Source organism: Belonocnema kinseyi, chromosome 1 (assembly GCF_010883055.1).
Source record: "Belonocnema kinseyi isolate 2016_QV_RU_SX_M_011 chromosome 1, B_treatae_v1, whole genome shotgun sequence".
NCBI lineage: Eukaryota > Metazoa > Arthropoda > Insecta > Hymenoptera > Cynipidae > Belonocnema > Belonocnema kinseyi.
Window position 1 is genome coordinate 179,348,388 of NC_046657.1, and position 18,712 is coordinate 179,367,099.

General features: G+C 38.6%; 1 protein-coding gene across 5 annotated transcripts in view; it reads left to right on the forward strand.

The window, feature by feature from the left end:
- LOC117170293 (MFS-type transporter SLC18B1-like) overlaps positions 1-18,712 on the forward strand; it is a 245,244-nt gene that overhangs the window by 185,700 nt on the left and 40,832 nt on the right. For all 5 annotated transcript variants that reach the window (XM_033356969.1, XM_033356983.1, XM_033356977.1 and 2 more), the window contains one exon: positions 14,564-14,787. In XM_033356969.1, coding sequence (XP_033212860.1) covers positions 14,564-14,787 — 224 coding nt within the window. The remainder of the gene's footprint in view (positions 1-14,563; positions 14,788-18,712) is intronic.

The window sequence follows — 18,712 nt, forward strand, 5'->3', positions numbered from 1 at the left end:
ATATATTCAAAAATGTTTCATAAGGACAACCGCAGGATTTCACCGGAAACGTGTACTAATCTGAAAAACTGCACCCGATCCCATCGAAATCACGAGAAAATTTCAGCCATAACCACGTCTCACAACCGCGAAATAGGCGGTTACAGTCTGGAACAGAATCAATACGACGATCCGGCAAAAGTTTCGTGCACCCTGAGGACACGGACTGAGCCAAGGACGACCGCCTTCTGCATTTCCCGCAAGTATTTTGGCATGTTGTTCACATGCAGGGATGTTTTCTGGACACTAACCATTAAAAGCTTGGCACCTCCAAGCGCGCCGATGATAAGGACGATTAGTTTAACAGAATATTTCGGGTACAATCGTTGCAACTCCCTCTCTTTTTTTCGTTCTCCTTGGCTATGATGTTTTTGTTAGCTGGTGCTGAAAATTCGATAACGAACATGGTTCGCTTCTCATAGTCAAGAAGAACCACGTTAGGCCTCGCGTGTGCAACAGAAACAAGTGTCGATAACAAAAAGTTCCAGTATATGCGGCACTTCTCATCCTCAAAAATTGACTCGATTTCCATAGGAGCATTTAGAGAAGCGATATTAAGGTTAATGCCGTAAGAGTGACAGCGATGGTAATAAAGCACTCCGCTGCTTTGTACAGAAATGTTCCATTGCCCAATCTTCGTGCGTGCTGACCATTTTAAGAAGAGGGCCTCTTCCATTTACGATTCTATGTGCTAAACCCAGAATAATCCTGTTGTGAACACATTCCACGACTACCTTGACGGCGCGAGATGTAGAGTCATGGAACAGAAGACTTCAGAGGCGAGGCAAGGCGAGCCGCAGCGAGTAAGGTTAGGATGTAGGAGCGAGCGGATTAGTTATAAGGTGTTCATGGATGGTAATTTGTAAGAGATAGCTTTAAGAAAATTCTGTATAAAAATGGAAGTTTAAGCAAGTCAAGTTTTCAAGATTAGCAGGCGGAAAAATAAACGTTTATCTATCTATCTAACATAGTTTACGTAAATCGACTTAGACTTTTTCAAATTATTCCAATAAAATAAATGTAGATATTCACTCAAATAAAGATAAGATACATAATTGTCTAGCAATGTAAAGAAACTCATTCAGTGTCCTAAAAATTATTATAAGAAATAGAATTTGACTGCCAAACTCCTTTCCCATATCATAAAAAATACGATCTCTGTGACTAGTTACAAAAAAAGACACTTTTTACTTACTTTTAGCGGTACCCAGAAACAACTGCATGGACGTAGTAAGTTCTGTTTCCTTTATGGTGTTTTTTTTTCGTGAGTTCCCCTTGCCTCTCAAGTTTCAGGTGGTTGATTAACGTGATTCCTCTTGCCTCTCACTATTTCTACCAGTGTTACAATCAGTCACGGAGTAACTGTTGGAGGTGCTCTCCATTGGGTTAAAGAACGTCCACGCCCTTGTTTCTGGGTCGGGGAAAAGTGACATGGTCAAGATTGTCACTTTTATAACTACATAGACACAGTCTTAACATCTTATCCGAAATTATTTTTACTGTCTGGGTCTGCGGGGAGTGGGGGGGGGGGGCACTGTGATAACAATCCATACCCTGAAGTCTACAAAAACACTCATCCGGGTACAGATTCTTGATCTTCAAGTGTACTAGAAACTTTACCTGAAGATCATGGTGGTCAAGATGATGTACACGTTAACATTTCATCGACTTTTGTAAAGCACCTTGAACTTAATTTTTTACGTTCCCAAGATCACAAGACCCATTTTTCACGGCTATTTTTGACGTGAAATTAACCGCTCCTTTTAAATCCGCAGTCAAAGATAGGGATTCTTATTTAGGAAAAGGGTCTTACCTCCATTTGACCTTGGAAATTGACCTTACGGTCAAAATCGATGGTACAATCAAATGCCCCCCTCGGTCCTGGTTAACCTTGGTCCAAACCATTTCTTCGTCGATGAAGTATTTTAGAAGATATTGGGGGTTATAGATTAAAATGGGTCACCGGTATATTACTATTTCCACCGCGATAAGTCTCTTCTTTAGGACCCTTTCGGTGGACATAACCGAAGAAGTAAAAAAACCCTGGTTCTATTTGAAAAACGGTTCAATTGCAAAGAAATTTTAACTCTATAAACCCTCGCATCATCGCAGTAGGTTTCAAGCATCGTATTAAATTAGTTGAATTAACTTATAACATTCTAATCTAATCAGTCACTTGACTTCGTCCGTGGCTCTGATGAATAACCCAGTTCACACAAATAAAAGTTTCATGAAATTAATAATATTGACCAGCTGAAAAACATCACAGCTTTAGATGTTTCAGCGGTATTGAAAAGGGCCAATAACTGGAAAGCTCTAGGTCCGGACTCTAGGTCCAGATGCTCAAAATCCATCTGAATTTCGACTGATAGCCTGTCTTCCAACCATTTTTTAATCTCTTACAGCTATCATTGCAGATAAGGTATATTCTCATTGCGACGAGAGTGACATCCTAACAGAAGAACAAAAAGGATGTTATAAAAATTCGCGGGGTTGTAAAGACCTAGTCACTATAGACGCTGTTGCCATGAGTCAATCTTGTAAGCATCAAAGTAACTGACAATTCGCATACATTGACTACAAGCAAGCGTTTCTTTTTGTGTCGTTTGACTATTTGCTTGAAGTATTAAAACTTTACAAAATCTTAACACACATCATTGACTTTTTAAGTCACGCGATGAGGCTCTGAGGTAAAAAAATCAAGTATTTTGATCATGGATATTCAAGGATACTTATCCTTGGTTGTCCATGATCAAAATACTTGATTCTTACGCATTACGAGGGCTATATTTCAAAGAGACTTCTTCAGTACACTATGGTTCTTTTTAAAGGTGAACTCACTGAAAAAAATACTAAACAGCATGTCTCATGGGTTCAAAATTCACGATAATGAGGATGGCCATAAAATGACCCATCTTCTGTACATGGATGACCTGAAGCTCTGCTCTAGTTTAGCCTAGGAACTGAATTTCAGACTGAATAAAAACTGAATATTTCAGACAAGCTATCACGACTACTGCCTTCACTAGGAGACTCATATTAACTATACAGATTTATTTCAAGTCGGCATCCTGATGCATCCAATATTTGCCTAAGGAAGGGAGTTCTGTATCTAGAGACAGAAGGATTCGTAATTGCGATACAGGACAAGGTTGTCAGCATCAGAAAATATCGCAAAGACGTGTTACATCAAGACGTCGTTTACCGGTGCCGATTATGTGGAGATACCAACTAATCCGTTGAGCACAGTAATCATGGCTGTCGTGTAATGGATCAGAGAGAATATATGAACAGACGTAATGATGTAGCAGGCATTATACGTCAACAGCTTGCCCTGAACTTGGGACTCTTAAAAGAATGAATGCCTTTCTATAGATACATTCTAATGCGCGTTTTAGAAAGCGAAGATGACATCTCATATTGGGATGTTAGTATCCCAAAGGATCCTTTAATCTTAGCTGATCCACCTGAAATCTTGATGCGTGAATCATGCATCTATTCATCCTTTTGTGATTTCGGCTACATGCAATGTGCATGCAAATGCACTGAACATCTTGAACATTTAGGAGTCATGAGTGTATTGGCAGCATATCAGAAGGCGGTTTTATTAAACACCTGTCGCCTTGTAAAAAACTTTCTCGGCTATCAGGAAGCAAGAGACTATAAACCTGTGGAGTGGCAGATGGTAGGGATAAGAAAGCATCTAGAGGTGACTGTTGTCACCTCAAATGCTTGCGGCCGCAATTTAAGTATGGCACCAGTATGCGACGAGCTCTAAGCTACACCGTGCTTGTAATTGTATACCTACAACATCATCGCAGAAGGTTTCAAGCATCGTAATTAATTAATTTATAACATCCTCATCTCATCATTCATTCGACTTCGTTTGTGGCTATAATGTAAAACTGGGTTCACCTGAGTAAAACTTTGAAAAAAAAGTTTGTATAATTTTGTTGTTGTCGTTGTTGTCGCGGTAGGGCTTAAGGTTTCCTTTCAGGACTTTGACGGCTATGTTGGCCGTAGCACTTCTATTAACAGGATTTCCTATGCCAGGCTGGGAGAGAACAAAGTGAAAAAAGAGTAAGAAGAAGACTAAAACTCATAAACAATAATGGAGAGTATTCAAAGATTTTGAAACGCGTGTTGCTTCTTAAGTATCGTTGGGGCACCCCTGGAGCCGCTGCTGGAGGCCACAGCATTCTGTACGATGTTAATTGTCAGCCGCTAGATGATCAGGCCATTCTCACTAATCCAGCAGCTGGCCAGCAAGAACATGTGCGAAAAACGGTAAGCAGGGGAACAACAACTGTGTTTGTTGAGGATACTTTTGCTTGCGGGAGTTATTTGCAGCCGACCACCTCGACAGGAATGAAAAAAGGATACGATTTAAGAACAAAATTTTCTGCAATGTATGCCCATATAAAGAAAGTCCCACTAACAGATCTTATCGCTAAGGTGAAAGATGGCAGGATTGATGTACGAGGTGTGTTTAAAAAGTAAGGTGACTTTTCAATATTTGTTTTGTTGTGTTGGTACACTCGTCACGATCATATGTTCACAGTTTTGACTATATAGCTCCTGTTGTTTTTCTGGCAGAGTCTTAAAAGGTTAGAAGGGTTTGGTGTGCTCGGCGATTTTCTTCTTTCGAAAAAAATGGAGCAAAAAGTTTGCAATAAATTTTGTGTTAAAAATGGAATCTTGTGCTCTAAAACTCTTTAAATGTTGACAGTTGCATACGGTGAGTCTACTCTGAGCAAGAAAAATGTATATAAGTGGTACAAGCTGTTCCAAGAAGGCCGAGAGGATGTCGAAGACGAACCTCGCCCTGGACGTCCCAGCACGTCAACAACAGATGAAAACGTTCAAGCAGTCGAAGAAATGGTGTTGAGAAATCGCCGAAATACCATCAGAGAAGTTGCTGAAGATGTTGGCATATCGGTTGGCTCATGCCATGCTGTCTTTTCCGACGTTTTGGGCATGAGACGTTGACGTTGAATGAAGTCGATAATGATCCTGATTTTCTCAAAAGGGTTATAACTGGGGTTGAATCGCAGGTATATGGTTATGACGTCGAAACTAAAGCCCAATCATCTCAGTGGAAGCATCCTGAGTCTCCAAGTCCGAAAAAGCACGTCAAGTTCGGTCAAATGTGAAGGTTTTGCTCATTGTCTTCTTTAATTACCGTGGCGTAGTGCATCAGGAATTCTTACTACAAGGTCGTACGGTAAATAAGGAGTATTATCTTTAAGTTAGGCGCCGTTTGCGAGAGGAGATACGCAAAAAAACGTCCGGAACTTTGGAAAAACAATTCGTGGCTTTTGCATCACGGTAATGCACCTGCTCATTCATCGTTACTTTTGAAAGATTTTCTGACCAAAAACAGCACCACAGTCATGCCTCAGCCTCAATATTTAGCGGATTTGGCCCCAAGTGACTTTTTTATTTTCCCAAAACTGAAGAGACCCATGAAAGGACATCGATTTTCAACGATTGAGGAGATAAAAACTGCATCGCTGAATGTACTCAAGGCTATATCACAAAATGATTATCAGAGATGCTTCGATGATTGGAAAAAGCGTTGGTACAAGTGTATTATATCTGAGGGGGATTACTTTGAAGGGGACAACATAAGTATTAACGAATAAATGAATATTTTTTGAGAAAACCATAAAGTCACCTTATTTTTTGAACACACCTCGTATACATCTCAGAAAACCGAGCAATATAGATAAAAAACATGGTTGATTTGGCGTGGAAAATGACCGCAATAAACATCAGTTAGAGGAAGACGCGTCACACGATGAAGCAAGTGCGATTGATATTCTTTATTAACCTGTTGATGCTCAATCAACACTAAATTCTCCAGAGGTATATGACCTTATAAAATAAGAGGCAGAAGCAGAAGTTCTGCAATCAAGAAGGCGATTAAAAAGGAGATAGCATACGCACCGAGATGTTATGGGTCTTTATTTTTCAGGAAAGAAAAATAGGCAAAGTTCGAGGAGAGAACATCATCGACTCTTCTTACTAAAATTATCCATCCTCGGCACATCGAGATATTAACACCAGCAACAGTGGATGCGATTACAGACTCCCAAAGGCAGAGAATTGCTGTTCTTACTACTAAACAGCGTCGGCACAAGAAAAGTAGTGCAAAAAGGAAATATAATCGAACGTTCAAGGCAGGTGAAAGAAGTTTCGATCGTGAACTAGCTGTAAAGAAAAATAACCAGCAAGACGCCAAAGTCCCTAAATTGGAAGAAATGAATAAGGGAAAATGAATAGATGGAATTTTGACACTTTGTGGTTCAAACTGGAGAAAGCAAAGAATAGCACTAGAATAAAGCAGACAAACACCACAAGTTGAGATGAGTCAGCGGTTTTGAAAAGGGCATATAAGTGGAAAGTCGAGTCGTGATACTTTGTGGGAACAAGAAGCAAGTATTTTGATCATGGTCAACCAAAGAGAACTAGATCGTTGACTTTCCCTCTTCGTTTTCCTATTCCGCAATAAAAAAACTCTCTCCTTTGTTTTTCTTATTTAATTAATTCGTTCACACTTCCTCTCCTTTCCTTTACTTTCATCAAACACTTTTTCGCTAACTCATCTCCCTCAGCTCCGTCTCGCATTTCCATACACTTTTTCCAGTTCTAGTACTTAAATATCACTTTGAGCTTTTTTTCCTACCATATATCATGGTGTGCCTCATTGTAGGCCTAATTTCCACATTATGAACCTTTTCTGCAAACTTTCAATATCTTTCCTTTCTTTCCATTCCCATATCTTTGATCCATAAACTGATGCTGGTGATACCAGCAATTAAAATAACCACATTCTTCTCCTCCAATTACTTTACTTTCTTTTTCCTACGAAAGTGGAATGAAAAATTTCCGGCAATTTTTTTCGTTTTTTTACTTCATTGTTCAACGTAAGCTCACTGAAGACTAATAGATTTCTCATAGCGGTGCTCTAATGCAGTTATGTCATTTTTATAGAGCGATTCGTCAAGTGTCTTAAAAGACTCTTTTACAGCATCGATGACTTCCCCGGTGCTCTGAAATTTTTTACCTCCGAGCTATTTTTTAAGGTTAGGGAACAGATGATAGTCGCTGGGAGCTAAATCTGGTGAATATGGTAGATGAGGAATAATTCTTACATTAATTCGTTGCTTTTAGCCGTCGCAACGACCGACCTATAGGGAGGTACGTTTTCGTGGTGAAACACGATTATTTCTTTGCCAATTGAGATCGTTTATTCTTTACTTCGTCCTTCTAACGTTGCGATAACTCTGCGTAGTATTGACTTGTCATGGTTTTACCCTTCTCTATGTAATCAATGAAGATAATTCGTTTCGCGTCCCAAAAAACAGTCGCCATAAACTTATTGGCCGATAAAACTATTTTTGCCTTCTTTGGGGTTGGTTCACCTGGTCCAATCTATTGTTTCGAATGTTGCTTACTTTCCGGAGTGTCGTGATGAATCCAATTTTTATCTACAGTTATAAATCGACTCAAAGTTCGTTGAGGTCTCGCTTGTTCAGCGCTAAATTTTCGATTGAAACAGTTTTCCGGTTTAATTTTTGATCGACTGTTAGCAAACGCGGCACCTACCTAGCACAGTGCTTCTCTATGCCCAATTGTTCATGTAAAATATTGCATACACGCTCAGTTGACATCCTAGTAGCCTCAGCTATCTCACTTAACTTTAATCTGCGGTCTTCTATCACTATCTTATGAATTTTTCCGATCATTTCGGGAGTTGCGAACTCAACGGGCCGTCCTGAACGTGGTTTATCAGAAGTGCTCGTGCGACCTTTCTTAAATTCATAAACCCACTGTTTAACCGTGGAATATGATGAAGAAGAGTCTTTCAGTGTGGAATCCATTTCTTGTTTAATTTGAAGTGATGTTAGGCCTTTCAAATAGCAGTATTTAATGAACGCATGCTTCTTTGATTTTTCTATTTTCGTACAAACAATCGAGGTGTATTATTCAGTAGGATCTCAAATGTACACTAATAGAGCAATCGACTTAAAAATTGACATGCAATCTAGTGAGATATTGCACTATAGAATAAACGCTGAAAATTAGACCTGCTGGCCCCATCTCTATGTCATGCCGAAAACTTTTAACGCCACCCTCGTATTACCCATATTTTCTTTATTACCCCTACTGCTTTTTTACCCTTTTCTTATATGAGCCTTATGATGTCCATTTGTTTGCAATCTATATCCCCAATATTTAAACTCTTTGACTTGTTTCAATTTTATTCCCTTCTATCTTCCAGTGCATTCCTTCTTTCTTTCCCTTCCATTTCTCAACATCATTATCTTTGTCTTTTCTACATTTAAATGCAACTTTTTCTATCTAAGTATTTCTCTGATCCTGTAAAGAAACCCGTTGTCCCTGTTTCATCCTCTGTCATCCTCCCGACCCTTTTCTCTTAATTTCTTTCCCAAGTCTGATATAAACATATTCAAATAAAGTGAGCTCAGAGGACAACCTTGCCTCACTTCTCTCAACAACCAGAAGATATTTCCTACTTGTTCTCGTACCTTGGTACTATCTCTTTTCTCAACTTTTTAAGTTAACTTCTCTGATAAAACAATCACATATACTTTACACAATGTTGACATTATTGTTACTCCACTAAAATCTTCAACTTCCTCCCGGCTGCTTTTCTTCACAATGTGTACTACTACTCTGTTACATTTTATCTATGCACATTCCTTTTATTTTGCCCACCCATATTATCAGAGTTCATTTGGAATCTTACATATACCAGGTGCCCTTCCATCTTTAATTATCCCTTAAACCTTCACTATTTCCTCTCTTGTAATGTTCTCCTTCTCATCTGTGTCCCTACCATATTTTCCTCCTTTTCTTACTTTACTTTCTCTATGCAATAATAATACCATCAAATACTTTCTAAACCATCTTTTGTCATATCCTTCTCCGTTTCTTCTTCAAACCTTTAATTATCCTCCTGTTTTTACGACACAAAACAGTATACTCTTTCTTTTTTCTCTTGTATTTTTGTATCACTGCTTGTCGTTTTTCTCCATTTTCTTAATTGCCTTCGCACTCTCTTTTTCTTCTGTTTACATTTCTCATCCCATCCACTCCTCTCCCCTCCTTTACTAACTTCTATTTTGTTTTTGCATTATGATACTCTTTTTATTTCTCCTATCATCATTCTTATCTACTCATTTACATTTTCTGCCACCATTATGACATTACTGATCTTTACTGTAAAAGGTTCTTCTCTATCCATTGAACAATCCCCTCTTCCGGATCTCTTCACTTTTGCTTACCATTACTCCTGATTGATATTACTCTTTTCCCCCTCTAATGTCACTATTACGGGAAAGTGAACTGTGTCTACGTAATTCCTTACTTCCTTTTTTTTGACCTTCGCTCTTACCTTGTCGTCCACTACAACATAATCGATTACAGTTCCCTTTTTTCTTCCTGCACGTCATCATGCTGTCTACATTTCCGTTTAGAATAATACATCCCATCTCATCTCGTCTTTTTAACAATTCCTTTCCCTCCCCATTCGGTATCTTGTCTATTCAGTATCATGTCTCTATCATTACTACTACATTGCATTTTGTCAAATTTCTCATAAACTCCCTATCCTTTCTTTTCAAATCTGCTTTATGAGAGTACCATATCCTCCATTCTTCCCCACTTTTGTTTCTCATCTCTTTTTGTTTTCAACTCTTTCTTATTTTTATATCTCCCGTTTCTTTCTCTTCGAGTTTTCCGATAACTAATTTTATACTAACTCCTCCTTGTCCTCGATCTAATATCACCATATACTTTCTACCTATATTCTCTCATGCTTAACCCATGTTCTTCTTTCCTCTTTTCTTTCCTCTTCTGCTATTTTCCTTAACTTATACTGCATCCGGCTTTCTACCTGTGCCAAATCATCCTCTATTGTATTCAAGCTTCCATATAGAATCTTCTAATTTGTCATCACTTGCCTCATATGTTCCCATTTTTTAGTTGCACCAGTATTATTATTTTTCCTCTTCGTTCTTATCTTCTTACACTTCTCACTTCCTCTATCTTTGCCTTAGCATTAATCCTTTTTAGTACTTCTTCCACTCTTTCTTTTAGCTACTCCTTCTATAATCGTAGACCCTTTATCACTATCTTTCTTTTTCTTTTGCTTTCCTAAGTTCGGCCTTTTCCCGCATAATTTCTTTCCTTTCTTACTCTCCCCTTTTCTGCTGCTTCACTCCATACATCCCCATTACTTCTATAATGATTTTTCGTATTTCTTTCAATCTTTTCTCTTTTATCGGATGTTTATCCGATGTTTATCGAATATTTGTTTCAATAAAAACTGTAAGAAAAAAAGATTTAAAATTCTATAAAATACTCCTTCGTTGATTTCTTCAGAATACACGTTTCTTGGTTAAATAATTTGAAAATTAAAGTATTAACGTTATGAACGTTTATTAACTATTATTTAAAACTTGTATTAAAAAATGTAATGGTTGCAGTCATAAATAGCAATGAGCATGAAGCATTGTTTGTACGAATTACCAAATATTACCGACATCTAAATAGCCTAAGAATCGGTCAACGACTGCCGACGTTGGTCGACGTTGTTTTGACGTATTGACGATTCAAACCCTAATAGTGGCGTATCTCTCCGACAGTAAATTTATTCACGAGTATTTGAAAAAGTTCAATTCGGTTGAAAATTGACAAGTCGTCTATTATTTGCACCAACAAATCCAAACTACCCCACTGTGCGGCGGTGTAAATATTTTTGGATATTTCAAGCTTAAAGCTATATCTTCCTTGCCATGACTGCTTTCTGTCTCCTCTCTCTTCCTTTTGATGAATGCTTTAATCTTTTCTACGTTTTTGGACCTCAATCTCTCTTTTTCTACCGTTTTTGTTACTTTTCCCTTGCCTTCCTTTCTTTGTTCTTGCCTTTTGGTGTACTAAAAACTTCCTGAAACCATTCTGAAACTCTGTTTCAAATTAAAGAAAAATCTTGGATACTAATTGACACGATTCTAGAGCTTCAGATAGTGACTTTGTGGTGCTCTTCGCATTGGGTGATTGTAAGCGAGATTAAACAGCGACTTGGTTGAAACAGTACTGCCAGTTAAACGTGTTATTTAAATAAACAACACAGGAATTATAGAGTAATCTAAAAATCTATTCCCAACTCCCTTGTAAAATCCTGTTAACAACTTTTCCCATATGAACTGCATGGTAGAACTGTGTAAGGAACGATAACGCCGAAAGGCTTAATGGTATAATAGAAAGAAATCCTAAAATAATGTTATTGTGGAAGTTACAAAACAATATTGTAAGATTCTGCAAAATTGTTTTATAATTAAGATCCTGCAACATGTTTTGTATTTTTGTCAGGGCACTGATTACTCATTGACGGAGTAAGGATTTGGCTTCATTTTTAAGGTTATGTTCACTGTTCGGCCTTTTCGACATCCCGCTACTCGAGAAACCACGCGAATCTTTTTTATTATTTTCATCGCACCTTTAGTTTACACCAGTCATAAACAATATTATGCACCAAACAGAACCACACTATTAAAAATTTTTAACGCTGGCGGGCAATTGAAAGCCCCTTACCTTGCATATAACGTATTTTATTTCTAAAAAATTAGCTTCACGGCTAATCCAGCACATGAATGATGTGAAGAAAATCAAGGCTGTTGGCTGCCGAGAAAAGACAGTAGGAGCAGTTAGAAAATGTATCTGGTTCACATTTCATTGATAATATTGCTGTTAGGTTATTTTCAAAGTCGTAGTTATTAAGTTTTTAATTATTTAACTTGTAATAAAAAAGTATGGGATAAAAGTAATAGTTTTCTCGAGATTAAAAACATTCGTTATGAAATCAAATAAAACTAAGTAGAAAGTTATACACTTGATTATTATTTATGTATTTCGAAAATATTAATAAGTATTTTTTTTAAACTTAACCCTTTCCGATATTGCCGTTGGAGTAGCTGTTCACAAGTGAATAATCTCCATTCCACGTATCTTGGCTTCAGTTCGTATGGTACCCAATTTCCTTGATTTTAGACCATTCTTAGTGCATGCAAGCGTTTCGAAATGATTGATCGATAAACTCCCAATGATTCTCCAAGCTCACCTTGCATTTGACACGGGTCTTCACTGAGTAACGTCTCTAATTGTTTATCCTTGATCTTTTTAGGATAGTCTGAACGTTCTTTGTCCATCGTGTTGAAATCCCTATTTTTAAATTTTCGAAATCAGTACTCACAAGTTTTAATCAATCCCCGTGAGTTTTTCAAATCAGTCGATGACTTTCAGCAGCAGTTTTCTTTGAATTAAAAAGGACAATTAAAACTTCCCTCAAATGCTGCTTTTTTAGTCCGTAATTCGACATCTTTACTTCTACAATAAATACCCTATTTACACTTTGGTATAGCGACACCTAATGAAATCTAACGCCAAATGCTGAGGCTTCGACATACATATAGTAACGATATGTCTCGATTCGATATAGTATAAGTAACACCATCTCTTAGAAATCCCTAAAAATACAGATTTAATTGAACCTCCTACGAAGCGACTTTAGAAACCTTCCGAGCTTTAGTCGACAAAAGACAGAACACGAATTTAAGCGAAATAAAGACATTTTAATTTAACATCTAGCCGCGATCGTTTCCTTTAGTGAAGGATATATCGATTCTGCAAATCAGCTTAATGCACCTAGAATAAAATGGCGAATCAGCCTCAGTGGAGTTCTATATGAAATGTGGCGGTCTGGGAAAAGGTTTAAATCCGATAAGTATCCTATCACAAAAAAAATAACTGAATACTCAATCGCTCCTTCTTTCTCTCTGACGGATCAGGGATAGGTAATGAATTTTTAGAGAAAGGATTAAAGGGCCGCTGCTAGATAAATGTCCAAATACATACAAACAGGGATTGCAGGATTCAAATACAACAGTATAGAAGGTTACAGAAACTTAAAGAAAAATGTAAATGCGGATAGGTAAGGATAGGCAGACAAACTGATAATAATGGATTGGAACAGACAGGTAATACATTTTTATATAGAGTATTCAAAGAGATATAAAATTATAAGGGCGGATACATTTTTTATCCATGAAAGGTGAGGAGAAAAATCTAAATACGTCGCTTTTTAAAATCCTATTTTGATATTAAAGAAAAATGAAACATAGAATTTGAGCTTGCTGAAATCAAAATGAATCTCGTTGCCATAAATTCTCTCTTTGATTAAGGATCAGTGGAAAATTTTACTTTAAAAGCATTCATGATCCAGAATTAATTTAAATTTTGAATTTCAAAATCGAAAAAGATGAAGCTTGAATTGGAAATGGTAAGGAAGAATTAAGATTGCCTAGTGTTTTTTTACTGCAGAATTTGAGAATAGAATCTTTCGTAGTAGTTTCAAAGTTGTAACAGGATTGTTACCGACGTGCTTACTTAGGGTCAAGTGTCCTAAACGGAATATAGTAGATTACCATTGAATAATATTTCATAGTTGTAACAGGATAGTTACCGACGTGCTTACTCAGGGTCAAGTGTCCTAAACGGAATATTGTAGATTACCATTGAATAATATTTCATAGATTAATATCTAGAAATTACATTCATTAGTATATTTTTCATTCAATAAACAAAACAAGTAATATCAAAGTCGAAGTAATATCCATTGACCCTATATCGACGAGTATTTACGTGGCCGAGAAGAAATAAATGTAACAACAGTAATTAGTATATTATTTTTTCCTGAAAAATATATCCTATATAACAATATTGAAAGCAGACACAATGCTTTTATAATAACGGGAAATAAAGCACATGTTTCGAAAACGGGCTTGATTACATTTTCAAAACTTTTAAAATCCTACGATCTTTGTAACCCAAGAATTCAATTTACACCTTCTTACTGGGTTCTCGGATAATTTCAGAAAAAATGTATTATTAAAAGTAAGAGTGGGAAATGACTAAGACTCAAAGTGATTAATTTTTTAGTAACCGCCCTTATACATTTATTTGTATACATACATTTAACCTTGTTCAAAATCAAAAGTAAAGCCGCATAGATCTAAAAAAGTCGATCAGTCGTATTTTACACTGAAAAAGTAAAAAAAAGTTTAAAACCTTGGCGAATCACTCCGCACACTCACACAATTTGAACAAATATCAGTTTGTAAAATACATGTGACAGACGGCAATATTTTCATAGATCCGCTTCCCTACAAAGAAGCTATAGAGAGAAGGGTTCGGTGTGTCATTCAACCCCAAGTGACCAGACGTCTCTCTACTCTCGGATAATTAATTCGATATCTGGCGTCAACTTCTGGACAGACCCTAATGCTTTAACATTTAGACAAAATCAACAAGAATACCCGTAGTCCCTTGAATATGGTATACAATTCGTGGTTTATGAATCAATGAGGATTACACTTGGATCAGATATTCCTGGTATTATTTTACGAGTATTGACAAAAGAATAACTCCTTTCTAGGATTCACCAGAGTTCTCCGGATTCCAGGCGTGATGGTAGCAACTTCATCTATTATTGCAACAAGCATGAGTATAGGATTTCTTCAGGCCACTCTTGAACCACACCTTCGAGAATTTGACTTGGGTCCCGTGATAGTGGGTCTTATGTTTGTTATTAATGGAGGCACTTATGCTCTCACAGCACCCGCATGGGGTTGGTTCTGCGATAAACGCTTTCATCCTAAGGTCAGAAAATAATTTATTATAATATAGTGAGACCTATAATATTTAATATTACATTTATTTATGTAACGAATGCACGTTTGACGCGTTTTATAAGGCTCTTCTTGGTTCTGAAAGTAGCTAAGTAGCTGATTACACAACAGGAGGTGCGAAAATAAATGTGCATGAGTGCAGTACAATTATCAGTAAATAATATCCGCACGTTTGTATTTGCTGTCGCACAGCACGTCTCACGACCGTGAGATAGGTGGTTAAAGTTTGTAACGAAATCAATCAGACGATCCGGCAAAAGTCTCGTGCACCCTGAGGACACAGAGCGACCCAAGGACGACCGCCTTCTGCATTTTCCCCGCAAGTGTTTTAGCATAATGTTCACACGCAGAGATGCTTCTCAGTCTACTTACCCGTGAAAGCTTAGCTATCTTCAATAGGGCAGATGATGAGGACGATTAGTTTAACAGAATATACCGTGTACAATCGGCATAACTCCCTCATAAGGTCTCTAAACCTCTCCATTTTTTCGTTTTCCTTGGCTATGATGTTTTTTTTCAGCCGGTGGCGAAAATTCGACAACGAACATGGTTCGCTTCTCGAAGCCAAGAAGAACCATGTCAGGCCTCGAGTGTACAACAGAAACTATTGCCGAGAATATAAAGTTCCAGTATATGCGGCACTTCTCATCCTCGGCAATTGACTTGATTTTCCAAGGACCATTTAGAGAAGCGATATTAAGGTTAATTCCGTAAGAGTAACAGAGATGGTAATAAAGCACTCTTAGTGCCGCATTGTGCCTCTGCATGTAGGTTGTCCTCGCATGGGTTGGAAACTAGATAGTATGCGTACTAAATGCCTGGGGAGTGCATGGCACGACCTGCAGCTATCATCGGGAATGTTTCGACTAAAAATTTGGCGCTTTTATAATCCGGGCTATCAGGAGTGAGTACTCGATATAGATAAGATTTGATGCATTTTGCTTACCCCTGATACTGAAGTAAAGTCCGAGTGTTTCAGCAGCATCCTCCGCTGATTTGTACAGAAACACTTCTCTGACCACTTCTTCGTGCTTCATGGCCATTTTAAGAAGAGGGTCTCTTCCATTTTCTACTTTATGGACTGTACCCAGAATAATCCTGTTGTAAAGACATTCAAGATTCAAGATTCCGTAAACACCTTGACGGCGTGAGATGTCGAGTCGCGGAACAGATGACTTTAGATGCATGCTTTTGTTCATGTGCTTAACCTTTCGTGTCCCGATATCAATGAATTTGAGCTCCTTCCTCGTCCATGTTAGCACTCCAAATGAATAGAGTACTACCGGGACCGCAAGCATGTTCGTTACAGATAATTTTTTCCTCGCCGACAGTTCGTAAGACATAAGCTTAAGTGACATAAGTCGACAATTCGTAAAATACACAAGTGACCTTGTACTTTCGATCTGCAGGTTTGCCGCAAAAGTACGCGTCGGAATGGCAATGTGCTAGAGATAGTGGAAATAATGTGAGGCAATAGAGGAGTGGGCTCATGGTTTCGCCCTGAGAGACACCTCTCTGAAAAGTGAGCTTGGTAGTTATTACACGTTTTTCCCAGATGAGATAGTAAATGTGGTTTTTCAAAGCGGCATCAATCTGTCTATGCACCTCAGGATTTGAGAATGAAACTTTAAGCTTTTCAAAAGACAGATGATAAGTCTATGGCAGGTCGAATTAAAAGCTTTCTGGCAATCAATCCAGGCCATCGATAGGTCACGCTGGTAGTATGCCGTATCTTTGCGGATGCATCTATCGATGAGCAGGTTTTCCCGACCTCCTGCTACGCCCTTTTTTGAGCCGCGTTGTTTATATATTTCTTGCTCAACTGGTTCAATTGCCCAAACAATCCTATCATTTAGGATAGCTGTAAATATCCTATACATTGTGTTCAGATAAGTGATTGGCCTGTAATTCTTCTGCTCAGCTATGTTGCATATTTTCGGCAGGAGTATTGTGCGCCATTCCACCAACCACTCCGGAATTGGGTCTTCCGACTTTAAATATGAGGTGAAAATACGAGCCACATTCTAATGGGTTGAAGAAAACTTCTTTCACTAGAAGGTCTTGATACCATCTGGTCCTGGAGCGGAATAGTTCTTCATCCCTCTTAATACATTTTTTACCTCCTGGGTAGTGATGGGCGGGAATTCTTCATCAGGTTTTATGAGGGAATCGTACAGCTCCTTTAAACTGTTCTGTTACCTGAGTCTTCGTCCAGTCTACGCTGCACTTTGTAGACTTCTCTAGACTTCTCTTAGCGTCATATAGTATCCGTATTCTCTCAACAATATGCCTACCTTTATGGCGAGTCAATGCATTCGTCTTTTGGTCTTATGGCCAACCGTTGGTTTTGTTTTACGGTCCGCATTGGCCAAAGCTCTTGCTGTATTACACACACAACAATTGCTAGTACAGAGGTCGGATTCTTCGGAGAAATTTCCACGAAGCTCATCATCCATCTGAGCCAGATCTCTAGGCTTGAAAGAAACCTGGGTCTTGATGTTTCTCCGGGCCATAAAGCATCGCTCTTGCTCTATCGGATGTCTGTCCGCGGTTACCTTAGTGTTGCCTCACTTTCTCTGTTACAGGCTTGTTCTGGCTGTAGTAGAGTAGGCGTTCCGCTTACATAGCCCTTTTTTTGAGTACTTCGACATGGTTTCGCAGACGTTGATGCAAAAAGTGCGATAGCTCCGGATGTTTCTTGCACCACAGAGCATGAAGTCGTGCCATGTAACCCTTTTCAGGGGCCACACTCGCATCGTAGCACTCCATCAAGTCGCGATTTAGTTGCTCCATCCACCTAAAGGTCCCGAGATTCCATCGATCCATCGCATTGAATCTACTATATCTTCATTGGCTCCCCCAGCTCTAGAGTGGTAGGTATTGTTGGCCGCCACATTGTCGGGAGCCCTGCGCGTTTTGTTATTTTGAACCACACTTATTACAATTATGTTTGGAGTTCTCATTGTTATTCCCACGGGAAGCTAGGGAACGGCACGGCTTTCACACCTCCACTTGGGGATTAATTCCTTCGGGACCACCCCTGGTCAATTGTCCTCGACTTGCTATTTATTTTTGTAACCATATTCAGCAGAAACCCTTGGTACAGGGATCCTCTATCCGCAACCCGAGGACGCATTCGGTGGCCGTGCATAGGTCCTTCGGTTTGTTTCTAGAGGAATCAAAACCGAACCACAATATGTATATATATATATATAAATTTGTCATAAGGACAACCGCAGGATTTCGCCGGGAGCGGGTGCTAATCTGAAATATTGCACCCGCTTCCAGCGAAATCGCGGTAAAATTTCAGCTATAACCACGTCTCACAACCATGACATAGGTGTTTTCAGTCTTTAAAGGAATTAATACGACAATCCAGCAAAAGCCTCGCGAACCCTAAGAACACGGAGCGACCCAAGGACAACCGCCTTCTGCATTTTTCCCGCAAGTGTTCTAGCATATTGTTGACACGCAGGGATGCTTTTTAGGCTATTAGCAAGTGAAAGCTTGGCACCTCCAAGAGCGCCGATAATAAGGACGACCAGTTTAACAGAATATTCCGGGTACAATCGTTGCAACTCCCTTATAAGGTCTCGATACCTCTCTTTCTTTTCATTCTCCTTGGCTATGATGTTTTTGTCAGCTGGTGCCGAAAATTCGATAACGAACATGGTTCGCTTCTCGAAGTCAAGAAGAACCATGTCAGGCCTCGATTGTGCAACAGAAACAATTGTCGAGAATATAAAGTTCCAGTATATACGGCACTTCCCATTCTCGACAATTGACTCAATTTTCCTAGGAGCATTTAGAGGAGTGATATTAAGGTGAATGCCGTAGGAGTGACAGAGATGGTAATAAAGTACTCTTAGTGCCGCATTGTGCCTTTGAATGTAGGT